At 37.4% G+C, this 27348-nt stretch overlaps 1 protein-coding gene across 10 annotated transcripts in view; it reads left to right on the top strand.

Moving 5' to 3' along the window:
• The window catches only part of TBC1D12 (TBC1 domain family member 12), a 100815-nt gene extending 83129 nt beyond the window's left edge, over positions 1-17686 (top strand). For 9 of the 10 annotated variants that reach the window (XM_032836001.1, XM_032836011.1, XM_032836053.1 and 6 more), the window contains 7 exons: positions 4635-4715; positions 7667-7755; positions 8645-8716; positions 11190-11318; positions 11585-11694; positions 14503-14761; positions 15825-17686. In XM_032836001.1, coding sequence (XP_032691892.1) covers positions 4635-4715; positions 7667-7755; positions 8645-8716; positions 11190-11318; positions 11585-11694; positions 14503-14761; positions 15825-15893 — 809 coding nt within the window. In that variant the 3' untranslated portion in view covers positions 15894-17686. Of the gene's footprint in view, positions 1-4634; positions 4716-7666; positions 7756-8644; positions 8717-11189; positions 11319-11584; positions 11695-14502; positions 14762-15215; positions 15296-15824 lie in introns of those variants that run through there. The other variant, XM_032836019.1, reaches the window with a different exon arrangement.
• Positions 17687-27348: the final 9662 nt, after the last annotated feature.

The following is a 27348-nucleotide window of genomic DNA, read 5'->3' as shown; positions in this document are numbered from 1 at the left end:
ATGAGGTGATAAAGTATTGATGGCTATTTGAAATTTGGTTTGTAGTTTTGTTGAGAACTTTGACTCAAGAATGTTAAGTGTCCTAATACCTTCTGCATTAAAATACTGGTTAAGTTGGTATTAACCTTTTATGATAATGCAATCATGAAGTTGTTTTTCAAGCTCAAAATTTATAAAGTTGGTAACATAACTAGGTCATTTACTTTGAAAGTAATTTTATATTTTCTCTACTAAACAGTTCTGTATTCAGGAATGGACTAGGTGATCGTTCTTTTTTATTAGTGGTAGGAAGGAAGCTAAATTTCAATTGAAGTAAATCTACTTTTTTTTAAATAAGATTTTTTTTTTTTTTTTCGAGAGAGAGAGAGAATAGGGAGGAGGGGAGAGGAGGAGGCAGAGACTCTCACAGACTCCGCACTGAGTATGGAACTCAATACACAGCATGATCTCACAACCCTGAGTGAGATCATGACCTGAGCCAAATTCAAGAGTCTGACACTCAACTGACTGAGCCACCCAGGTACCCTGAAGTAAACTTACTTTTGATAACTTAATTTTGTTTCCTTTTAATGACTCTTAACAGTTTGACTTTTACTTACTGATTTTAATCATGACATTTATAACCCTTAGAGAATAGTAGAACAAGAATTAGTAAAGTAAGAATAGAATAGTGGGATTAGAATAAGTAGAATAGAGGATAAGAATAAGTTTTTTTTTTAAGTCTTTTTTTTTTTTTAATTTACTTGAGAGAGAGAAAGAGAGAGAGAGCATGAGGGGGAAGCACAGAGGGAGAAGCAGAACCCCTGCTGAGCAGAGAGCCCGATGTGGGGCTCCATCCCAGAACTCTAGGATCCTGACCTGAGCCGAAGACAGTCGCTCAACCAACTAAGCCACCCAGGCGTCCAGGAATAAGGTTCTAAAGTCAGTCTTAAGTGGTTCAAATCTTGGTTCCACTATACATTAGATTTGTGACCTTGGGCAAATTACTTAACATCTAAGAGAATTAGTTTTCTTCATCTGTAAATGGAGTTAGAGTATTAGCTATCTGAAAGGATTGCTCTAACAGTTATTTGTGGTAATGAATATGAAATTACAGCGAAAGTGAAATTTGCTTAGAGTATGTACAGTGTTTATCATTGTCAGAAAATGAGAAAGTGAAACTTATACGGATCTCAAAGAGTTCCCAATTCAAGTTCAAGATACATGTTAAGTCTGCTTCATATTCTACATTTGTAGATTCAGAATAACATAAATGAGGTATGTGGAGTCAAGTATGGAATTGAACTGAAATGCAAGTCTTCTTATTGTAGATAAGCACTGTAAATCTTCCCTGGAGAGATGTCCTTTGATGTTTAAAATGCATTACCATATTTTTATTAGTAGATCAATTCTGTGGCTCCCACAGGTGAGGATTTATTCGGAGAGCCTTTCTTCTTCCAGGACAGCTTTAAAATTTGAGTAGAATAGTGAGACTGGATGTGGCTTGGAGTCAGTTTGAAATCAGAAATCGTGACCTTCAGTTTGGTACCTGATAACTGCAAAAAAAAATTGCATATCTAAATTACAAAATTATATCTACCTCTTTTATCAAATTATTGACGAATTCAAATAATAGAAATTTTGACTTTAAAAAAAATGTTCTTTCTAAATGACTAGTAGTAATGAAAAATGAACAGAAGGGAGAAGAGATCAACATAGCAAGAGCTGCTTGAAATATATCTAGTCAGCTTTTTTTATAAAGATCTGATTCTTGTTAATATAAGAATACTTATTATGGTACAGTCATACATTGGAATACTGTGCAGTTGTTTTAAATAAGAAAACTAAAGCAGATTTATTCTCCTAATAAGGGGTAGCTTCTAATATAATAAAGCAAGATGCATGTTGGTGCTATAATATGCTGCCACACCTTTTTTTTTTTTTTAAGAGTAAGATATATCTGTATATATTTGTACCTTCATATTTTCATCTTTAGATTTCTGGTAAGCATAGTTACATTTGAGGGAAGGAAATTTACTTTTTATTCTATACCACTTTATACTATTTGAATTTTTTTAAAAATCATATTGTACTGCCTTTAAACAAACTTTTTAAAAAAGATTAATGAAAGCAAAAACGTTCTGGGCATTTTGGGCAATATATAAATGTTGGTGTTTTGTAAGAAATGTTTTTTGCTGGTCATCTGTCATTGAAATGTTCTGTTCTTGTGTAATTTAGAATATCAATAATGGTTAGAAAGTAAGACCGTTAAAATCTGAGGATTGAGGAAAAAACATTGTTTCTTTTATTCTTGAAGTTGTATCAAGATCATGCATATGGGTGCATAAAGTGGTAGTCTCACAGTGACTGGGCACTTAAAATGGAAAGATATGAGTAAAGATATTTGAATGCAGGCCCTCCGACCAAATCTGAAGGTTACGTAGCTTTAGAAAGCAGTATCCTAATGGAGAAACCAGTTTCTCCATTTTTCATCCAGGAAAACAAGCACTAGCATTTATTGAGGGTCTGTAAGTTGTCAGGAGCTTTATGAAAATTATCTTGTTTAATCATCAGTATTCCCATGATTAGGTATTATTTTTCTCCACTTTACAAATGAAGAAAGCCAAATTCCAGAGTAACCATGTAACTTTCTTAAAGTCCCAAATACTGAAAATCTGGTATTTGAATCTAGGTCTTACTGACTCCAAAAAATCATTTTTCTCTTACTCCATGATGATACTCCTTTAGCAAAAGCATCTCTTCCTGCCTCATACGTACATTCTCTATTGTAGCTATTTGGATGACCACTGTGCAGTATTTTATTTGCTTTCTTTCCAGTTGTGGTAATAAATAGTTTTGGTAGAATCAAGTTCTTTGATTTGCCACATTTTTGATGCCTGCTATACAAAGGAAGACCTGAGCCATAATAGGGTTTTTCTCCATTTTTAAGAGTAAAAGTTAAATCAGAATTCATTTCCTCCCATATATCCAGTCTGTTAGCTAGAAGGTATATTCTCTAGATTCTTCACATCTCTGCATTTGGGCTTCTGCCCCCTTTACCCTCAGATGTTGTTCCCATCAGGGTCACCCATCACCTCTGTGCTACAAATTCCAATGGGCAAATTTCAGATTTTGTCTTGCTATATGATACTGGATAGTTGATCACTTCCTTCTTTGTAGCTTACATCTAAGTGCTTCCAAGATTTTACATATATTATCTCATTTAATATTTAAAGCCCTAGGCTGTAAGTATTAGTACTAGCTCCACTTAGGAATGAGAAAACTAGGTTAGAAGAGTTAAGTAGCTTGTCCGGTGTCAAACAGCAACTCCCTGTCCTATGTATAGTTAGTGAAATGCTCTTTTCCTTTGGTTTCTAGGACAACTGGTTCTCTTTTATTTCTTCATGCATTTTTAAAAGATTTTATTTATTTATTTGACAGAGAGAGAGATAACCAACAGGTAGAGAGGCAGGCAGAGAGAGAGTGGGAAGTAGGCTCCCTGCTGAGCAGAGAGCCCAATGCCGGTGATCATGACCTGAACTGAAGGCAGAGACTTAACCCACTGAGTCACCCAGGTGCCCCTCTTTGTGCAGTTCTTATTCTTCTGATGTGCATCTTCCTGTGTCTACCCTTTAATATTTGTCTTTCCTGGCAATCCATATTTCTCATTTCTTTTGCCCTAATAATCTCCCTGAACACACTTATGAATGGTTTTAATCATCAACTGTATACTGAAGGATCCCAAACTCTTTCTCCAGTATGCATGCACTGCCTTCAGATCCAGTTTGTCCAAAATGGAACTTATCACCTTCCTCCTTCCCACAAATCACAAATTTGCTTCCTCTGTGTTCATTCTCTCAGTGACATTATTATGTACCCAGCTACTGTAGCCAGAAGCCTGGAAGTCCTAATGAGTCTGCCTTTTCCCCCTCTCTTTCAGCAAGTTTTGCTTTTTCTGCTTTCTGAATATCTCTTGTGTTCATTTCTTCTCTCCAACTGCACTATCACCGCTCAAGTTTAAGCCTCATCATCTTTTCCTTGGGCTATTACCACAAAACTCTAACTTCACTTCAGCAAAACGTCAGCTTCAACCTACCCACAACACTACTGCTGGCTTAACGGACACAGATCAGAGTGTGCTATAGACTCTTGTAGTTGTAGATAAACTCTAATCCCCTTAGCATGCCATTCAGGTCCCATGACCAACTAATGCTTGCCTCTGTCATCCAGCCTTATCATCTGCTCTTACTCCCTTACCCCTTTTAATCTAAGCGTCCTGAAATCACTTGTAATTCATGCAAATAAGTCATGATCTCTTTTCTCTTTGTGACTGCCCATGACAAGAATTCTTAGAATGCCTTCTTTCACCTTGTTCTTTTATAAGACCCATATTTATTCTTTATGGGACAGCTCAGTCATCACTTCTCTAAGAAGCCTTCCTTTATCCCCTACCTGGGTTAGAAAACTCTCCCAAGTGATCCCATGGTTCCATGTATATATTTTTCATGGCACTTAACTCTCAAAGCTGCCTTATTCCATGTGTGGCCCCAGGTTTACAAATGAACCTTTTCCATGGCCAGGAAAAAAAGGGTAAAAGTTAAAATATATGAATGTATTTTTCCTACTATTATTAATTTTTATTTTGTTTTCCCTAGAACTTTATGAAATCTTCCTCTCAAGAGCAAAAGAACGGTGGAAAAGCTTCAGTGAAACAAGTTCAGAGAATGATGCAGAAGGTGTGATTTTTTTTTTTTTTTTTAGTACAAATTTCTGGGTGAAAACCCAGTCAGTGAAGATATGGGTGTGATTTTTACCATGTGTCAGGAACTGTAGCAATTGCTTTACAACATTATTTCCTTTAATGTTAGTAGCCCTTTAAGTAGGTGGTATTATCCTGAATGATATAAGAGGAGACTGAGGCTCAAAGTAATTAACTTGTAAGCAGTGAAGCTGTGATGTAAACCTGTGTTTTTGGACCTTGAAACCCAGGATTTATTCACAACAGTAAGACTAATAACTTAAAAACTGAAATATTTTTAAGCCTACTTTTAACTTAAAGATAGATGGTCTTCACTCCTCAGTTATGACCTATATCCTCAATCACTGCTTTCACTCACTCCCCAAAACATTATTTATAATTCTTATCGTGCCTTAGCCTTTGTTCATTGAATTAACTCATAGACCTCATCTTTCCCTCCACTCAGTTTTTTCCCTAATCATTTTGAAGAAGATAGGGACACTTTTTTCCTGTTATCATTATTTATTAAATATAGGTAAATGTATTCAGTCACCTCTTATCCTTGAATAATGGAGAGCTATTTGTCTGCCACTTTTCTTTCTGTATTTGCTCTACTTCATAGATAGCAAACATTCTTCTTTTGCCAGTAAGTAAAACTCTAAAAATGAACATGATTTAGAATAGAGAAGTGGTATGTGTTGCAGAGTGGTTTTCTATGAGTATGTATACAACTTTATTAAATTTCTTGAATATTCTCCTATTTTTAGAAGAGTGAATAGTAGGTTAGGGAGAATTGACCAAATAAGGTTAGAGAGAAGATTTGATTTTGAGAAGGTTCATGTGTCATTCTGAGACCTGTTAGCTCTGTCAGCTATTTTTGGGAAACTAAAAGTGTAAGGAAGGTGAAGATGTAAGAAGCTGTACACTGGAAAGGCCTTAGCTGTTTCATAATTCTTTTTGAATTCATTTTATAAAGTTTTGAAAGTATAAGAATTAAAATAATTACTTTTGAGACATTTTGGTCATGATTAAGTGGTAAAAGTTGTACTTTAGTAGAAATTAATTTCGTGTAATGAAGAATTATTCCAATTAGAAACAGTATTCTATCTGATTTACTGATTTCTTATTACCTGTGTGTTTATAATTTGCAGTTGTCATTTAACTTTCCTGGCCATTGTTTTTTCAACTACTACTTCTGCCTCAATTCTCTTTTTTTAGACATGTATGTTAGACCATTTATCAGTGTCTGTCAAGTCTTTCACTTAAAAAACATATTTTTTCCTTTTTGTGCCTCAGTTTAGATGATTTTTATTGACCTGTAATCAATTTCACCAATCTTCTTTTTCCCAGTATCCATTCTGTTAGATCTGTCCAATGAGTCTTTAATTTCAGATATTCTGTTTTGTAATTTAGAATGTCAACCTGATATTTTTTTTTTAAAGATTTTATTTATTTATTTGACAGAGAGAGATCACAAGTAGGCAGAGAGGCAGGCAGAGAGAGAGGAGGAAGCAGGCTCCCTGAGGAGCAGAGAGCCCGATGTGGGGCTCGATCCCAGAACCCTGGGATCATGACCCGAGCTGAAGGCAGAGGCTTAACCCACTGAGCCACCCAGGTGCCCCTCAAACTGATATTTTTTGTAGATTCTGTTTCTCTGTGGAAATTCACCTTTCCATTCCATACATTTCCTCCCATCCTTTCCCTCTATTTTCTTTAACATTTAACAGTTAATATTCTTTTTTTTTTAAGATTTTATTTATTTGACAGAGAGAGATCACAAGCAGGCAGAGAGGCAGGCAGAGAGAGAGGAGGAAGCAGGCTCCCTGCTGAGCAGAGAGCCCGATGCGGGGCGATCCCAGGACCCTGGGATCATGACCTGAGCTGAAGGCAGAGGCTTTAACCCACTGAGCCACCCGGCGCCCCAACAGTTAATATTCTTGTTTAATTCTAATACTGGATCATCTTCAGGCCTGCTTCTGTGGGTTTGTTTTCCTCTTGATTGTAAGTCACATTTTCCTGCTTCTTTGCATATCTTAAAATGTTTTATTATATGTCAGTCATTCTATAGAAGAAGGGTAGATAAACTGAAGTTGATGTTTGCCCTGCAGAGGAAGCATGCTGTTTTCTGTCAGGCAGTTGGATTATCGCCTCAGTTCAATCAGTAACTGAGCTAGATTTGGCTAAGGTTTCAGCTTTAGGTAAACTTAGTTCATCATGGGTTTCACACATCTTGGTAGGAAAAACTGTCTATTTTTTGTAGTTTATTTGTCGTATAGGCTTCTCCCTCTCCTGAGATGCTCTCCCAAAGGCTTTGTAATTTGGGGTGATTTCCTTCTGCCTTTCCAGCCCAGCCTTCTGCACTTCACTAACACTACACAGAAGTCCCATAGGGGTAAACCAGATATACATTCAGACTCCTCCAGATTCTATCACATCGGTCTTATTTGGCCATGGAAATCTCTTCTGGTTTCTGTTTTCTCAAGCAAGGGTACCTTTGTCTATGGCAGACTCAGTCCCAAAGTCATGGCCCAGATTTGGCATATGCCTCCAGGAAGAAAAATAGCTACCTAGGAAAGACTCTTCTTTTTCTGGGATTTAAATCATCTGGACCTCTCTCTCTTTGTCCACAGCATTCTTAAAAACCTTGTGCTGTTTGAAACTTACTTATTTTTTCCAGTTGTTATTGTGGAGTGATAATCTGCTCTTGTATAAAAACTGGAAGTAGAAACCTTTCATATACTTTTCTGATAAATACATAAATACTTTCTTCATGTAAGAAGCTCTTAAGTTCCAGCAAAAGCTGTGTGGTGTTTCTTTGAATTTCTGGATTATTCATCTTTTAACTTTCCTTAAGTAACATATCGATGCTATGTGATCATTCTGTGTGTACAAGATTGAACTGGGTATAGCCAAGTAATCATTTTAATTTTATCTACCTGACAAATGCAGGTGTATCTGTTGCTGATCGGGAGGCCAGTCTGGAATTAATTAAGTTGGACATATCCCGTACATTTCCATCCCTTTACATCTTTCAGAAGGTGAGGGTTTCTAACCAGTTGTAACTACTTCTAAATTTTTTTTGATCCAAGGCAACGAATTCTCAAATGCATAGCTATTATTTTTTTAAAAAGCAAAACTATAAAAATTAGAGACCTTCATATGAAAGTGTGGAACTATTGGGAAAATTCTGAAGGAATTTCTGTTATTTTGACCCATTGACTGAACACATTGTAGTTAGCATAGCCCATAATACTTTTATTCATTATGGTGAATTTCTTTGTTTTTTTTTAATTCTGAAAGCTATTTGAATTTTAACATTTTTGCTTAGTCAGTTGTTAAAATACAAAGAACATTTTCCCAAATCTTAGTTTTCTAGGATTACTGTTGAAATAGGAAAAAATGGTTCATAAAAATGATTTTGTGCATAGGCAGTCATGAATTGCTTATACTTTATGAGAAATGATCATTACATTTTGTATGTACTTTCTATTTCTCACATGGAATTTCTCTAGATTGATACAATGAAATAAAAATTTTTACCATTAAGATTAAAATTATTAATAAACTTAAATTTGGTGTAGCTTGATGGTTTCCTTTTGCTAAAATTATATGAAGTGAAACAGTCTGTTTTCATCATAATCTTATTGTACCAAATCTAGAAATCTTTAAAATAGTACAAAGACTGTATAACTTGCATCTATCAAGTGAGTTCATTTGACTTTTCTTTGGTTCAGGATTAAATATTTTTATTAATTCTTTAGAGAAAACATTACAGAGCATATTTAGAGTATTTCTGACAGTGACACAATATACTATAACTAAAACAACTCATTTAGGAAATGCTGGAGTTTATTTAAAAATTACTTATTTGGGAATTAACATTACACAGTTATTTGTGTATTTGACATTTCATTTTTCTCTCCTAAGGGTGGCCCATATCATGATGTCTTACATAGTATCTTAGGGGCATATACGTGTTATAGACCTGACGTTGGTTATGTAAGTATTTGTTTCAATCTGGTTTTTGAATATAAACATTTTATCTATCTTATCAAAGTATCTTATGTTGTACTAGCTCACAAATGTCTGTATCACTCTGTCTTATTTTTCTTGGGGCTATCAACTAACCAGAGAGGAATCTTCCCAGGCACTTGGGAGACTGCCTGCCAGATTTCTGGGAGAGCTACTGGGGGTTTTATTATTCAATTTGTAAGCCTTTATTAATTGCCACTGTTGTTGGTGTGGTGCCTATTCCCTCCTCCCTGTGTCTGTGCCTCTGGAGATAAACCTCTTAGATTATGTTGGCTTGAGGGAAAGATAGGCACCTGTCCCTATAGAATAGAGGAAGGGATTTGCTCCTTGTATAAATTTTCAGCCAATCCCAGTTTTAGCCTTAACCCCTCCAATTTCAGAGCGGCCTGTAACTCCAGTTTCTGAGCCTTGCAGATTTGTGGCAGAATTGGTTTGCTGCTTATTGGCTTTCTTCTCTGCAGATATCTTAGTTTCAACATTCTCCATTTAGTTACAACTTCTGGAATGCTAGTGACATTTTTATTTACTGTTTATATTATTTTCCATTCTCTTTGTCTTCCTAGGCTCATATTGATTTTTTTAATGTCATTATAGTTGGATTTGGGAGGGAACACAGAATAATGTGAGTGCTCAGGGGCACCTGGGTGGCTCAGTTGGTTAGGTGACTGCCTTTGGTTCAGGTCATGATCCTGAAGTCCCGGGATCAAGTCTCATGTGGGGCTCCCTGCTCAGTGGGGAGTCTGTGTCTCCCTCTGACCTCTCACCTCTCATTCTCTCTCTCAAATAAATAAATAAAATCTTAAAAAAAAAAGGGGTTCAGTTTGCCATGTTTAACTGGAAGTCATGAAACCTCATCTTACCTTTGTCTTTTTTTTTTTTAAGATTTTATTTATTTATTGGAGAGCGAGCGCACAAGTAGAGGGGGAGGAACAGAGGGAGAAGCTCCCACTGAGCAGGGAGCCCCAAGTGGGACTCAATCCCAGGACCCTGGGATCATGACCTGAGCCAAAGGCAGACACTTAACTGACTGAGCCACCCAGTCATCCCCAAAATAAAATCTTTAAAAAATGTGAACATTACATAATGTTTTGACTATTCTGTGACATAATACATGAGCAAGGGATTTTAGATCTTTCACTCAAATTTCACTTTCTCCATAAGGACTACTTGGAACATCTTCTTTAATATAAAACCTACCATATTCCCAAACTTGGCACTTCCCCCCGTTACTATGCCATATTTGTGCTGTAGCACTTATCACTTATTCTGCCTGCCACAGGCTCTATCCTCATGGAATTTATACTCTAGAAAATCAAATAGGGAATTACTATAGATTTTGTAAAGAGTACACAGAAGAAGCCAGAGAAGTAGGAGGAGAACAAAGAAATATTGGATCACAGAAGCAAAGGGAATTCTAAAAGGGTAGAAAAGTGCCCATTGGGTTTTACAAGTTATTGGTTATCCTGGCAAGAGGAGTTTCAAGATCGGCTAGTAATGGAGTGGGAATCCAAACTGAAGTCTGCAAGAAATAAAAACTTCAAAGGGAGTTGAGAAAGTAGAAATAGTGATTGCAGGCAAACCTTGAAAACATTTGGCTGGAAAAAGAGACGAGACGGGCGGTTTCATTGTAAATACTGTTAGTGTTGTTTTTGTGTAAGTCTGTTATGCAAATCTGTACCAGAAGTGCCTGAGGAAGTTTTTTTAAACAATGAGCAGCAGTTCATATTACTTATCTGCTCAAAAATGTACAACAGTTGTCCATAACTCACAAACAAGCATCTGTGTAGCTGAGCTTTTTCCTCAAGGCTTTTCACTGTTGGAATTGCATCCTACTTAAGTTCTCCCAATTTCAAGATTGTGCTTCAGCTGGGCTGGTCCTATGTGTCTTTGGTCACATTTTTTTTTTTTTTTTAATTTCTTGGGATTTTTTTTTTTTTCTTATTTGTTCATCCTGCTTTTCCAGGAACCCAGCCTACTTCCACCCTCCCACCACCTCTTCTGTCTTAGAACTTCAGTAGCACTTTTCATACATTTCTTTTATTCTTATTTCCTCACTTTATACCTCAGACAGATGTGCTGTGACAATGAAGACAATCACCAGATTTTCAATGTCCTCTACTTTGAAAGACTTCAGAGTGAGAGAAAATGAAAGTGAGATTAGTACATGGAGATAGGCTTTTGTAGCAAGTAAAAGCTGATACTTTCTCCTTTTTTTCCAAAATTTTCACTAATCTTTTTAAACCATAACACATGAACAAAAAAATTTAAGATTAGGGAGATTTCATAGTTATTGACAGGTTCTCCGTATTTACTTTCATTGACAAAAAGAAAACTTGGTTAATTCTACTTTAATATCACTTTATAATTTTTAAGGAATACAATAAGATAAACTGTATTGAATTATTGTAAGCACATTTTGATGAATTTCTTTTCTTTGAAGGTCCAAGGGATGTCCTTCATAGCAGCAGTTCTCATTCTCAATTTGGAAGAGGCAGATGCCTTCATTGCATTTGCAAACCTCCTCAATAAGCCATGCCAGCTGGCCTTTTTTCGTGTGGATCACAACATGGTATGAACATTTGGAAGGAATCGTGTTTTCCTTTGACTGTCAGTTTCTATAGTCTGAATGCTCTTTTAGAGTGAAAAACAATAATTACAAGACCAAAATAATCTGATCTAAAATAAGTTTTTCATTGAATTATAATTTTACAAATGCTTGATAAAAAGACTCGGAAAGAAGTGCTAAGCAAGATTTTCTTTTAATTTTTTAAGGGTTTAATTTCTCTATTTCTAAAGTATACTGTTCAATAACTGTATTGATATTTCTATCTTTAGATGTTGAAATATTTTGCAACGTTTGAAGTATTTTTTGAAGAAAATCTCTCCAAACTATTTCTTCATTTCAAATCTTACAGTCTTACACCAGATATATACTTGATCGACTGGTAAGTCATAACATCAATAAAATAGTATAACTTTTTGTGTATTTTAGGAACAAGAGTAAATCTCATGCACAGGATTATACAGATAAAAACTCCTTCCCTTAACAAATAGAGAAACTCAGACATTTTTGTGGGGAGGCATTTGATTAAGAGCATGGACTCTGGACTGAAATCAGAATCCCTCAGTTTGTGTTTTAGTTTTTTATCTATAAAATGGGAATAATATCTTTATCTTGGGTTGTAGTGAGAGTGTTTTACATGGATTATTTCCTTCAACGGGTGCATGCTACGCTCAGGAGAGAGCTATTTCTTTATCATTCTTAACACACAAGAACTTAGATAGTTATGATATGTTTTTTTGGTTTGTTTTGTTTTTTTTTACTGAGGGCTTTGTTTTTTTCAAGGCTTTATCCTGCTTTTTGACAGAGGAGTGATGCTTTATTTAGGTGCTAGTGCCTTTTTCTCAGTGTTGCACTTATAGTTCTTCCTTGCCGAGGACTCTTGCGAGCCGTAACCAGTTGATTACAGAATGGTGGGATGGTGAATTTTCCAAAGGGATGGAGCAATTATCTTAAGATAGCGTGTTAAAAGTACATGTGAAACATTCAAACCTTAAACCCCAGTCATCAAATTCAGTGGATTTCCTGTAAATGAGACTAAGGTTCACTATAGAAATATAATTAATGGCCTTGATCAAGTATGCTATATTCCCAGTTGTTTGGGTTTTCTTTTATTTAAACCTTTTAAAAAACGTAGTTATTTTTCAGTTTTTTTTTTTTTTTTCCTTTTTGGTGCAAGAGAGGTGTTGTTGTTGTTGTTGTTGTTGTTGTTGTTTTCAATTTTTAAAGATTTATTTATTTATTTTTTTATTTGACACAGAGAGAGAGATCACAAGCAGGCAGGCAGAGAGAGGGGGGGAAGCAGGCTCCCTGCAAAGCAGAGAGCCCAATGTGGGGCTTGATCCCAGGACCCTGAGATCATGACCTGAGCCCAAGGCAGAGGCTTAACCCTCTGAGCTACCCAGAAGCCCCTGTTTGTTCTTTTAAAGATTTTATTTATTTATTTGAGAGAGAGAGAGTTAGAGAGCATGAGATGGAAGAGGGTCAGAGGGAGAAACACACTCCTTGCTGAGCAGGCAGCCCAATGTGGGACTCGATCCCAGGACTCCAGGATCATGATCTGAGCCGAAGGCAGTTGCTTAACCAGGTGAGCCACCCAGATGCCCAAAAAGGTGGTTTTATTAAAGGATGGGGACAGAATCCGAGGCAGAAAGAGGTGCTGCCTCAGTGTGTTCTTTTCCATTTCTACTGGGAACATTAGAGTTCCTCTGGGAAGGCGCCAAGATAATGGGGAGAAGAAAAGTTTTATGTTACGAGACCCAGAGGACCAAGGTCAAATACTAAATCTGTAGAGAAGGGGCAAAAATACTCAATTGCCGGTCTTGAGGAGTGCGAACGAACATAAGGCAAACCAGTATCACATTTGGTAATAGGGAGCAGAATGTAATTAGTAGTGAGTACTGCTGGTACCTTCTCTCATTTTGAGCAATGAATTACTATCCTCTGTACTACCAGGGGTGTGCTTTTATTATGCAATTAAATATGTGTTATTTAAGAAATAGACATGGATTTTTGTTTCACTGCCTCTGTTGAACTTATTACCTATGTAAGTAGTAAAACTTAGTTCCTTCCTCAAGTTTCATCAGCACTACCTCAGATAAGCACAGTCTTTGTAAAGAAAAATGTGTACTTTGGGAGCTCTTGGCTCCCAAAGGTGGGGTATGCAACTCTTGATCTCAGGGTTATAAGTTTGAACCCCACATTGAGTGTAGAGATTAGTTATTTAAAAAGAAAAAAAAAAAGTGTGCTCTGCCAAGGCAGCTTCAAGAAAAGTTCTCTAGCACCTACTGCCCTATTTCCCCAACCAGAGCACAGCCCTGAAGCTCCACTGGATAAAGAATTGCATGAACGGGGCACCTGGGTGGCTCAGTCTGTTAAGCGGCTGCCTTGGCCTTGGGTCATGATCCCAAGGTCCTGTGATCGGGCCCGCATTGGGCTCCCTCGGCGTAGAGCCTGCTTCTCCTTTCCCACTCCCCCTGCTTGTGTTCGCTCTTTCACTGTCTCTCTCTGTCAAATAAATAAAATCTTAAAAAAAAAAATTACATAATCAGACATCGTCAGATAGGATGGGAAAAAACATTTTAGTGATTCTGTTGGAGCTATACATGCTACAAAAGAAGTAGTAAGTAAAGTTTGGTAAAGGAAAGAAAGAACCAGTAGATGTTTGTGGGAGGAGAAAAGAGAGAAGTCTGATTACAATTTTGTATTTAGGTTACTGAAAGATGATACTTGGATTCCTCATACAAAAATAAGTAACTTTTATTGAGCCTTTCTTATGTGCCAGGCACTATTCTGAATACTTTACATTTATTCCTTTAATTTTCAAAACAATCCTGAGAGGTAGATAATATTACTCTTTATTTATAATGAGGAAATGGAGGCACAGCAAGGATGGATATCTTGCTCAAGGTAACTCACTAATGTCAAACTTAAACATTCTGGTTTCAGAGCCCATCCCCTTAACCACTAGGTGTTTTTGCCACTCTTAATTTCTGTTAGGCCATGTCTCTGTGGAAGGTGGTAAGTTACTTTTACTTACTTTCCCACTATTCAAATTTTTTGAAGGAAGGAGTAGTATCTTATTTATCTTTTTATCCCTAATTAAGCACTGTTCTTTTTATATAGAGATGATTAATGAGTGAATGAATAAATGAATGAAGAACTTCAATGACTATTTTCTCCCTAATTTTAGGATCTTCACACTGTATAGCAAATCACTACCACTTGATCTGGCCTGTCGAGTCTGGGATGTATTTTGCAGAGATGGGGAGGAATTTTTATTTAGGACTGGATTAGGAATCCTCCGATTATATGAAGATATTCTCCTACAAATGGACTTTATTCATATAGCACAGTTTCTAACTAAATTGCCAGAAGATATCACATCAGAAAAGCTGTTCAGCTGTATTGCAGCCATTCAGATGCAAAATAGCACCAAAAAATGGACTCAGGTAGAGTGACCTTTTCCTACTTCTTCTAATGGATGTGTTAAAACAACCAGTTGACTTATAAAAAACTTATTTCTCAGGGGTGCCTGGGTGGCTCAGTGGGTTAATAAGCTTCTGCCTTCAGATGGGGTCATGATCTCCGTCCTGGGATCGAGCCCCATGTCGGGCTCTCTGCTCAGCGGGGAGCCTGCTTCCCCCTCTATCTCTGCCTGCTGCTCTTGCCTACGTGTGATTTCTCTCTCTCTGTCAAATAAATAAGTAAAATCTTAAAAAAAAACAAAAACAAAATACCTTATTTCTCAAATGTTAGTGCCTAATTAAAAAACAGAAAAATAATTTTTGACTTTGAAAAAGCAAGAATTTAAAGTCGATTTTTCCTCTTTCACCTATCCAAAGCTATGGTTTTATTTTTATGTAACTCCAATAACTTTGGTTTTTGTTTTTTTTTTTACTTTGGTATTTCAAATAGACAACAATTATATCAGACACCTGCTGGGTGGCTCAGTTGGTTCAATGTCTAACTCTTGGTCTCAGCTCAGATCTTGATCTCAGGGTCATGAGTTCAGGTTCTGTGTCACGGAGCCTACTTAAAAAAACAAAAACAAAACAACCTCCCTTGTGCTAAAGATTTGCAACAGAAAGAATATAATGTATGATCTTGGCTTTTTAGATGCCTAGTCCTGTTAAGGAAGCAAACATTGGCAGTCTAAGTTAAGTGCCATAAAAGCATTATCACTTGCTCCTTGAATGATAGACAGTAGTCATCATAAGCTCACAGTTTTATTGCTTACTAAAATGAAGTGTCAGAAAATATGCGTCCAGAAAATGTTCTGTTACCAAGTAGTAATTTCAGAATATTTGGCAAGTGATGAAAACTGGAATCTAATTGTATACCATAAAATTGGGTTGAAAAGAATAAGAGGATTTGAGAAAATAGCAGTCTTCCAGGGGATAGAGTTAAATACACTAAAGCTTTTTCATGTTAATAAACTATAGTTACTTAAACCTCTTTAATCTGTGTGGTAGTTAATTTTGAGGATTAATCTTTCCTTTATATAATTTCCAGGTCTTTGCATCTGTAATGAAGGATATTAAAGAAGGAGACAAGAATAATAGTCCTGCTCTGAAAAGCTAATCTTCAAAATTAACAGACTAATTGAAACGTAAATAATGTTTTGATAAAAGTTTTTCATTTCCTATGTAAAAAGCATGGAAGAAAATGTTGGAGAAATCTAAAAGAATCAAGACATGGGAAACTGCTGATTTTGAATTCCATGGCTGAAGTAAATGAAATGAGTAACCAATTGACAGTATTAATAAAAAAGTATTTTATAGGGAGGGCCATTTTACAAAGGGAAGAGTTTAAATGGCTAGTTCATACTCCATAATTTGGAGTGAAGTTTAATGCAATAAACTTTTTTAACAGCTTTGGAGATTATTCAAATTTTTACATCTTTTCTTTTTTAACAGTTAACCATAAAAGCACTTTGGAGGTCAGAGCAGGATTGTTAAATACTACTTTAACTTCCAAAATACTATTTGAAATAAACACCTGAATACAAATATTATCTCCGTTCCAACCTTTTGAAGATATTAGAGAACAAGAGAAAGCAACATTGTAGATTATTTAAGTCACTGAAATTGTTGTCTTCATTCATAGGCTGGGACAAATTGGAGTTTTCTGGGAACTGGAAATACTGATGGGAGCTTGTTTCACATTTGTTTAGGTGTTTTTCCACAGTATCATGTTTGTTTTTGAAGGAAAATTGTTTCTTAAGGAATACCCATCACTCAAAGAATTTTAGCCTTTTTGTTTAGTCTAAGAATTTGTTCATCTAGTAATTTAAGGAAGCTAACTGGTAGAAGGAAAGTTCTTTGCACTTTAGTGGACTGAAGACTTGATTTTGGAAGTAAGTCCATGAATATAAATGAGATTTTTCACTGATAAGAGTTAAAATATACAAATTCTGAGAGTTCTGAAATAGCATGCTACTTGGCAAGACTTTAAACTTTTTAGTTAAAATTCCTTCACTGTCTGTAGAAACAAAATTTAATTCCAGTTTTAAATTTGAAATCTTAATATGTAGCCAAGTCTATGACTTGTAAAACACTGTGCATAATTTTCTAATCAATGGAAATAAGAGTAAAAGAAAAAGATAAAATTAACTTTTTTCTAATGAGTCTAACTTTGATGGTATAGTGGATAAAGAAATTAATTATTGGTAAATCAACATGAATTTTATTATAATACATTTAATCCTTAAACCTAAAATAAATCACTTGAGTATTATAAGTGATATCTGTATAACATGCTCTTTGGTTAATAATTAGATGTACAGTGTGCTTTTATGTTTGCAGTTTTGTTTAAAACAACACTTGAGCATACTATTTCTGTTAGTAGTATATAGTCTTCAAACTAACAAGCCTGAAAAACTTGTTAGTTCAGTGACTGCCTCTTTAGGAGTATGGGACCAGATGGTGTCCATATATTTTTACCCCATGGGTCATTCTAGCCTAGGGACCACTAGTGGAACCCTCAGACGTTAACTCCTATCTTAGGAGCTTACTTAGTGGAAACTGGTATTGTAATACATATTGAGGGAGTACCCAGGGTCTTAATAGGTTTTAGAATGACGTTTTTAACTCTGGTAACTACTTCCTCGATATTGGTGGCCCTGATATAAGAGGGAATGTAACCCCTGGCAGTAATCTCATTGAAGTTATACTACCTGCCTAAATTTAATCTTACTTGTGTGTATTTGTTTCCTGAGTTTGACCTAAATTACTGTATTTCTTTTTCTCATTTTTATTATTGTACAGTTTCTTTACTTTTCAAGTATAAATGTGTATATAAAATGTAAATACAAGGAATTCACTAAAAACCACTATTAATAATTACTGTGTAAATAAAACTTGTAAGCAGAGTAATTACTTGAAATGAGTCTTCATTACTTCGGGGATAACTGGTTTATTTAACCACATTTGGAGGAAAAAAAGGAATAATTTTTCCCCCCAGATTTCTCTTCCAAGGGATATTCTAGTCCTTCAGCCTCTTGAGACTCACAGTACTGGCAGCTCAAATATTATCCAGTATCTTCCTTTGAATCTCCTATACAGTCAGTAGGGTTATTCAACATGGTCAGTGTATGATGGAATTTTTTTGGTTAAAGTATATTTTCAATTAAAAAATAAGTTTTCCTAAAATCTTCAAGGTGATGTTAAATTTAATATGTATAGAATGTTTCATTTGTCTGTTTTTTTATATATATATATATATATATATATATATATATATATATATATAAAATTTCTTACTTCACTGTCCTTTCAGCCCAGGTATACATTGTATTATTTAAGTGCTACTAGAAGATCCAAGTAACTGGCATAGTTTTCTAAGAGTCATAGAATATAATCATAATTTTTGCTGATTTCTTTTGTAGTGATGATCTTTATATGATGCTATTAGCTTGGGTATATTTGTTTGATTTTACAGAAGTTAGGTAACATTTGCAAAATGGCATTAATATTTTCAAGCCTCTGACTTCAGGATAACAGCTTTCATTGTAGCTTAGGAATTGATCCTGTTTTTATCTAAAGCAGTCAACATTTTAGACTCTATACTACTGGAAGGTATAATTCTAAAGCATATAATCATGGAATAATTTATATTCATAATGCCACATGGTTATTTTGATTTTTCTTATTTTTTTATTGGATAAGACTACTTTGTATTCCATGAGCATATTCAGACAGCAGAGATGGGTGTAAAAGAGGCAAAAAAAAAATGTGACAAATAGTATTGGGAATCAGCTTTTAATTTACCATGACTAGTTGACCTATATGTGTCAGAAAACAAAGTCTTACCTCTGGGGAAAAGTGATTTTTGTGTCAAATTCATATTAGTTTGATGTTGTCAAAGCAGTGTCCAAAATATGAATTCCCAAATGTAGTAAAACTTCATTAATTAGAACTACACTGCTTCACAACATATAAAAACAAAAATTAAAATAGAAGATTTTAGAGAAACTAGTGACTTCAGAGACAGAAGAAAATCTGGCCCTTTAAAAATATTGTTTGTTAACTGAGGGTTACTGGGGGGTGGCGGGGGAGGGAGAGGGTGGCTGGGTGATGGACATTGGGGAGGGTATGTGCTCTGCTGAGTGCTGTGAATTGTGGGAGACTGATGATTCACAGACCTGTACCCTGAACCACTGAAGCAAATAGTACACTATGTGTTAATAAATATATATCCTGAAGTAAATAGTACATTGTGTGTGTGTGTGTGTGTGTGTGTGTGTGTGTGTGTGTGTGTGTGTAGTTTACTAACAGTGTAACTGCAGTAGAAGTAAATAACTTGGTACTTTGAATGAAAGTAGGAACATTTGCTAAGCCCTGCTAAACACTCTCTTAATATTTTGATAAGCTAAATAAAATTGCAAGGCTTAGGAAGTTAGCAAAATTACATTTCTTTCCAAACATTCTGCTGTTCATATTTATCTTCCCTCAGTTCCAATTAATAAGGTTTTACTGTTTTCTTTCTGTGGGTGGGTTTATTTTCTAGTAAATAACCAGAAAAAACTTTGACTTTTAAAAAAATTGCATTACAAAGTATTTTTATTTGTTGAACATTTACATAAACCGTACTTTCATGATTTTATTTCAAATGACTTTTATACTATTGCATTGAATTTGGAAAATCATTTTTATAATAAAAATGTAAACTAATTCAGATTTGGAAAAGTATATAAGACTGACAACAATATTGTATATATGTTCTCATTTTTCATTTTCAGGCAGAAAACTATACATAGTTGTTTTATAAAAGCAGAAAGTAAAGCTTCACTTTTTCCTATTCTAGGCAATACTGATAATGTAAGTAAATGATGTATTTTGACTATTACATAAATCTCAAGGCTTTTAATTTTAGCATCTATATTATTAAGAAACTTTGAAAGGGAAGTAATGACTTGATTAAACTCTTGTAGATTATATTTAGGGTGCCTATGTTTGGGCTTTGAGAGTGAAAAGATAAATTGGAAAGTGTTTGAATGATAGGGTTTGTTCTAGAAGTAAACCCAAGTGATTTTTAAATAAATTTTAGTGTAGAAAGGGAATTTTTCATTACTTTGTCTTAATATCTCTTCTGATTTGGTTTTTAAGCCCATTTATGTGAGCCCTTGAAAAGTAAACAGTGCTCATCAAATTTTTAATTAGACTACATGTTTTACTCTTTAAAAATAGAGAAAAATGAGAGAAAGTGACCACGAGCAGTGGGGAGAGGGAGAGGGAGAAACAGGCTCCCCGCTAAGCAGGGAGCCCAATGTGGGACTCAGTCCAAGGATCTTGGCATCATGACCTGAGCCCAAGGCAAAAGCTTAACTGACTGGGCCACCCAGGCGCCCCTGTTTTCTTCTTTCTTAAAAATGCAGGGCCACCTGGATGGCTCAGTTGGTTAAGTGGCTGCCTTTGGCTCAGGTCATGATCGCAGGGTCCTGGGATCAAGCCCTGAATCGGGCTCTCTGCTCAGAGGGGAGCCTGCTTCCTCTTCTCTCTTTCTGCCTGCCTCTCTGCCTACTTGTGATGTCTCTCTGTCAAATAAATAAAATAAAATCTTAAAAAAAAATAGAGAATGGGATAATAGGTAATCTAAGATTCCTGAACAGACTACAGGAAAATGGATGCAGAGCATGACATAAGGGCAAGTGGAAAAGGTGTTCAGGAAGGTAGGTTTTTTAAATTTGGTCTTGGGATTCTGAAAGGGGAGTTCTGAATGTAAATGTTGTTTACTTTGGGAGGTAGGCAAGAAGTGGGGCCATCTAGCATAAGCAAGAGGGAACAAGATTTTGTTTTTTGATTTTGGGGTTCTCCCCCCACTTCTACAACTGGGTGGATAAACAAAACCACTAATATGAAAGGGATTTCTAGGAGAGGTAGACGTTTTATGCGAGTGGGGGAAAATCATGACTGTAACATCTTAGAAGTAAATATCAGTGCCTCATCTGGACAGTCTGCCTCTGACTTTTGTATCCCCCCCCTCCCCTGCCAACTTTGCTTCAATCATACTGGCCACCTTCTAATATTCAAACATGCCCAAGCTTATTCTTGCCTTAGTCTCTTTGCACTAGCAATAGCTTCTGCTTGGACTTCAGTGAAGGTTTCAAAACAAGTCTCCCCAGAATGTGCCAATTTTGCATGCTCATTATTTTGAGCGGAAGACATTTAAGGCCCAAAAGACTCCAGAAGAGTTTTTTAGGTTCCCCCTCAATTGCCTGAAAGAATTTAGATAAAGGGGCTGGTCCAGAAAGAGAAATATCACCAAAGATAGTTAAAAAGAATATGGAGTAGATATGGTAAGCTGGTAAGCTGGGTAGGGCCTATTTGTTCAAAGTTCTCTCTGTTCCTTTCCCTGTGCTTGGCCTGGTGACCATTTGTTTGCCAAACATTTGTTCTTCACCTTTTCATGTGAATTGTCTTCCTTCCCTTTGAAGTCCCAGACCCCATCCCCTTCTTTGTAACTCAAATGGTGTATAAGCTTCAATTGCCTGATTGTTGGGGAACCTCTTGTTTTCATTGTGGGACTCCTATATTTATGTAAGTAATTAAATTTGTTTTTCTTTTGTTAACCTGTCATAGGTCATTTTGATTAATAGACCAGATAAAAGAGCCTAGAGAGGTAGAGGAAAAATTTTTCTTCCCCTATAGTCTGCTACCACAAAGGGAAAAAATTCTCTGGCTGCTGTCACTCTGAGGCTGCTGCAGCTGAGAGATCCTGGGACCTCTGGAAAAAAGCTGGCAGAAGGTAAGAATTCTTACGCAATCACTCTCCCATCTTTGCCTGCAGGGTAGGGTGGAAGCAAGAGTCCTTTCTTTTCCTTCTCTAAATTTAGGTTAGCAGGGGGAAATATTTGTGGAACTAGTTCCTTGGGTATAGCAACTCTGGTAAGGATTTATTATAAGTACTCTTGATTTTTGTTGATCCTTTTCCTCCCAGAGATGATCAATGTTTTTCTTTATCTCCGTCTGTCTCTGGCATAGGCCCTGTAATTCAGCCGTTCAAGCCAGCCTTACAGACTAGTGAGGTCACAGTCCTCACCAGACCAGTGTCTGTGTAAACTAACTTTGTTGTGGTCTAATGGGCACAAGAGGTAAAGGCTCTTGCTAAGGGACATCTATGAAGCCAAAGCTACAAAATTGATGGGCATGGGTTGAGCACCTCAGACCTGTTAAGAGTGCTAAGGTGGTACCTTGGGATAGGATTAGTTAGTCACTGAATGGGTAGCATTGACACAGGTCACCTGCCAAACTCAAGAAAATATCTGTGCAACAAGTACACGCCACACAATCCCCAACCCAGCAGCACATCCTCCTTAGATATTAGTTTGGCTCCAAGAGACCCAAGGATTAACCAGAACTGTTACTGTGCATATGAGAAAAACCAGATGGAAGTTTTCCTTTTGTCTTACTCTGTGTCTAGAAAACTTGGCTTTGTGACTAGTGAGAATATTGTCTCTGGTCACGGACAGCTGGAAAGGTGAGTGTACCAGTGTGCATCTTGGTGGCCAGTTGATTATAGACTGAGGTTCCCAGTCACCAAATCACAAGCAGCATTCTCTTCATCTGACCGTGCCAACTTCAGGGGAGCTTATCAGAAGGGGCTTTTGTCATCTCAACTTTCATTGTTTTGTTGGTGCTGGAAAAAATCCCATTCCAGTAGTGCCTGCCCGGTGTCACAGATTAGTGGGTCTATCCCTGGAGGCAACCAAGACATTGTTTTCACTGCACAATTTTTAACGCCTGCTACCCTGTGATGAGGGGCTTTTGTTTCCTAGACTATGTTTGGAGTGAATTTTTTGGATCATGGGGGCTGCATCTTCTGCACCCACTCCACGGATGCCTGTTGTATTCATGGTAAAACTTTATTCTGATCCCGAAAGTTGCCTCTCGGTCTTTCCACAAAAAGGCTTACTGACTTGAGTTGCTATTAGAATAAATATACCATGGTAGGTCTTACTCATCAGTGGCCAGATAATGGACTTCTTGAACTACAAAAACTTGTACATTTGAAAAGTTTTTAGAAAGCTCTCATCCTAAACAACTGTCTTAACTGGTACCTACGGAAAGACCAAATTGAAAAGAGGACACAGAGAAGTATAATGGCTAGCCATAGGGATTCCCTTAATAAGAGGAAAGAATGGAAATCAAATTTTAGAACAAAAATTAAAAACCACATCTTATTCAAGTCCTTCCTTCTCCTTCCTCTTATACACACTTTTATGTCCAGCTTTCTGTCCCTTACCCTTCAAATCTTTTGGATCTCGGGGCCCTGGGTCGAAGACCCTCCTCTCAAAGCCCTACTCCATCCTAAAATTTCTCCAATTTCTTCACAAAATCCCTTAAATACCCAGCTGTCCGTGTTCACTTCCCTTGATTTGCAAAATTTACAAAGAGCATTCTGGACTGATTTCCAGGCCCGGAATATGCAGGTTGCTCACATAAATACTAGAAGCCAGGAAGTGAACTTAGCACAAGCACCTGAGAAGGACGTAGGGCTTTCTTTGCTATTCCTTATAGCTTCTATTTTTCAGGTCTCTATAAGCCGTCTCTGCCAGCTTCAGGCATTCCTATGTTATATACTTTGCAGATGTCTCCTGGACATCCACCGTAAAGAATTCATGTCCCCTGGAGAGCAGCAGATCTTTTGAATTTTAAAACCCTTTTACCTCTACTTTCAGAAGATCTCAAGAAATTTAGAGAGAAGTTGGAAAGATTAGTGGCCATTAACAACCCCATTCACAGGGACCTATGTTGACTACTAAAGGGTGTTCTTCCTGCCCATGATTATACTGTAGTTATCAGACAAGCCAGACAGCCCCCTGAGGAAAACCCCACACACGGAGGAAACGGATGGCCAGAACTTCTTCTAGGTCCTCCTATGAATGCCCAGGAAATGGCTCAGCTGGAGGCTCATATTCAAGGCTTGATAGAAGCAATATTGACGACTACCCTCTCCCCACAAAGTGAACTAGTCTAAGGTTGAATTTTGCACTCAGAAGAGCAAAGACCTTTCTTGAACACTTTATACAGACTTTCCAGTAGCTTACTGTATTAAACCCAGAAGGCCCAGAAGATAGAAATCTTTTAATTTCTGCTTTAGTGGGAAATTTTCTCCCTAGTATAAAAAAAGTCATGGCAGTCCTGCCAATCTCTGAGGGTTATAAGGGAGGCAGCTACTCGTTCTTTGAAAATAGCTTACCAGAATACAAGAGGAGGGGTGCCTGGCTGGCTCAGTTGGTAGACCATGTGACTCTTGATCTTGGGGTTGTGAGTTCGAGGCCCATGTTGGGTGTAGAGGTAACCTAAAAAAATGTTTTTGAAAGAATACAAGAGGAAATAAGTTAAAAGCAACAGTTCTTGCTTTGCAACTTGAATCTTCAGAAAAGCAAAAGCATGATTCTGAGAGTAACTCAAAATCTACTTAGAGCCTTCCCCATTTACCTCCAGACAGTTGCAGATACTGTTTAAAAAAAAAAAAATCAAGTGTTTTTGGAAGAAAAATTGTCCTGCACATAAGAGAAAGGAAAGTTTAAGGGACAGAAACAATCTCCCTAGACTCTATCACCCCCCAGAAGGTTTTTCTCCTGTGGGACAGTTCCCCTTCAAATGAAAGGGTCAGCTGATTATTACACCCCAGAGTCTGCCATTAAATCTAAAATAGAGGATTGGGAATTAGACTTTTTTTTTTTAAGATTTTATTTATTTTTTTGAGAGAGAGAGAAAACATGAGCAGAGGGGAGCAGCAAAGGGAGAGAGAGAAGCAGATTCCCCACTGAGCAGGCTCCCTGATGTGGGATTCAATCCAAGGACCCTGGGATCATGACCTGAGCCAAAGGCAGATAGTTAAGGACTGAGACACCCAGGCACCCCAACGGAATTGGATTTCTTAATTGACCCTGGTGTAACTTTCTCCATAATCTGCTCAGAGAATTTATCTCTGCCTGTCACCCCTGATTCTATTCAAGCTATAGGGAGTCCCTGGGCAACCAATTTCACTGCCTCTGTCCCAACTCACCCCATTATCTTTAGGCACTCTTAATAGCCATCATGCTTTTTTTTTTTTTGTTTTAAGATTTTATTTATTTGAGAGTAAGAGAGAGGCAGAGAGAGTATGAGAGTAAGAGAGAAGCAGAGAGAGAGAATAATTGGGGGTGGGGCGGAGGGAAAGGGAGAAGCAGACTCCCTGCTGAGCATGGACCCAGTTCGGGCCTTAATCTCAGGACCCTGAGATCATGACCTTAACTGACTGAGCCACCTAAGTGCCCCCAGTCATGCTTTTCTGGTCTCCCATCTCCTCACCAGCATAACTTTCAGGTGGAGGTTTGTTATGTAAATTTAATGCCACTATAAAATATAATAAAGGCATTTTTATTTCCCTATCCTCAAACCAAACCCCAAATTTCCCACTTAGCTCACTGGAAACTCATCTCGATTTAAGTTCCTCTTAGTAGGATGAGTGTTTAAAAGATGTCCTTGTTGGGGTGCCTGGCTGGCTCAGTGGAGCACGCAACTCTGGATTTCAGGGTTGTGAATTTGAGTGAGTGAGTAAATACATACACACATATGCACATATACCATGTAAGTGGTCCAAATTCATCTCTGGGCTACACGTGCAGATGAAGTTGCATTGTTACGAGTACAGAGCCTGTGTACCTTATTTGGAAAAGAAAAACCATTTGTATCAGTGCTAGCCCAATATCCTCTTCCTAGAGACTCGAAGTGAGGAATTGGACCTATGGTAGATCTCTTTCGCAGCAGAGTATACTTGTCTTTACTTCCTCACCCTCTAACACTCCAATCTTGCCGGTAAAGAAAGAAGGTAAATTTGACTCAGACAGGAACCAAACATTGATTTGTACAAGACCAAAGAGCTGTCAAATCTTTTCTAATTCTTCACAAACCTGGAGTCCTTGATCCAGCTACTGTTCTTAACCACAGCTCCTGCTGATGCAGCCTGATTTACAGTAATTGGCCTCTGCTCAGCTCTCCTTTCAATCCCATTGCATACTGACTCACGATTTCTCTTTGCTTTTACTTTTAGAGGGAGACAGTTAATGTGGACTTCCATACCTCAGGGATACTGAGAATCTCCCTCAGTGGTTTCCCAGGTCTTTAAAGCTGACTTGGATTCTATAGCCTTCACTCAAGGTTCCACTCTTGTTCAATATGTTGATGACCTTTTCCTTTGTAATCAAACTAGGCAGGGAGCTCTTATTGACTCCCTCATTCTCCTAAAGGCACTAACAGAACAAGGCCATAGAGCCTCCAGATCTAGACTTCAACAGGTGCAAACAACTATTACCTACTTCAGACATGAAATACGTCAGAGGTCTCAAAAGGTGCCCCAGGGGCACCTGGCTGGCACAGTCAGAGGAGCATCTGACTTGATCTCAGGGTTGTGAGATCAAGCCCCATATCGGACTCCACACTCAGTAGGGAGTCTGCTTTAAGATTCTCTCTCCCTCTTGCCCTCTGGCCCTCCCTCCCATGAGCTCTCTCTATGTCTCTCAAATAAATAAATAGATCTTTAAAAAAAAAAAAAAAGGCAGCCTCTGCTATCATCACAGATCAAAAAACTTCTCTTTCACCTATACCCCTCCACCTTTTAAGACTCTACACACACACACACACACACACACACACACACACACACAAAATGCCACCTTCTCTCATTAATGACACTTCTCATTTATTCATTATTTATTAGAAGGCTGATTGGAGAGTGCTTTATCTACCCTCCTTTCCCTGAGTTTTCACTATAGACTCTTTTAACCTGTGCCTTGCTCTTATTAACCTTCACTTTTCCAACAAGTTGGGGGCAGACCAAACATACCCTTATATCAGTTTACCAAACCCTGACCACATTAATCAATATGACTGCTGATTATGTCTAACATATACATAACGCAAAAGAACCTGAATATTGGGGGCACCTGGGTGGCTCAGTGGGTTAAGCTCAGGTCATGATCTCAGGGTCTTGGGATCGAGCCCCACATTGGGCTCTCTGCTCAGCAGGGAGCCTGCTTCCCCCTCTCTCTCTTCCTGCCTCTCTGCCTACTTGTGATCTTTCTCTCTGTCAAATAAATAAATAAAATCTTTTAAAAAAAGAAAGAGGGGCGCCTGGGTGGCTCAGTGGGTTAAGCCTCTGCCTTCGGCTCAGGTCATGGTCTCAGGGTCCTGGGATCGAGCCCCGCATCGGGCTCTCTGCTCAGCGGGGAGCCTGCTTCCCTTCCTCTCCCTCTCTGCCTGCCTCTCTGCTTACTTGCGATCTGTCTCTGTCAAATAAATAAAATCTTTTAAAAAAATAAAAATAAAATAAATAAATTAAAAAAAAAGAAAGAAAGAACCTGAATATTTTTTGTTCCTGTCACTGTGAAAGTATGGTTAACTAAGTAGGGAAGATGTATGTATGACAGGGTAAGGTATCCACGACTAGCAAAACTCCACTCTGCCTCTTCTGTTGAGTTATTTGGACCCAGGAAAACCTCTATAGAAGTTCAAGGACTGTTGCGCCTGGGTGGCTCAGTCAGTTAAGC

The sequence above is a fragment of the Lontra canadensis genome, unplaced genomic scaffold (assembly GCF_010015895.1).
Source record: "Lontra canadensis isolate GAN:19392208 unplaced genomic scaffold, GSC_riverotter_1.0 scaffold3, whole genome shotgun sequence".
Lineage (NCBI taxonomy): Eukaryota > Metazoa > Chordata > Mammalia > Carnivora > Mustelidae > Lontra > Lontra canadensis.
Note: the sequence above shows the minus strand (reverse complement) of the source record. Positions and strands in the feature narration are given on the sequence as shown.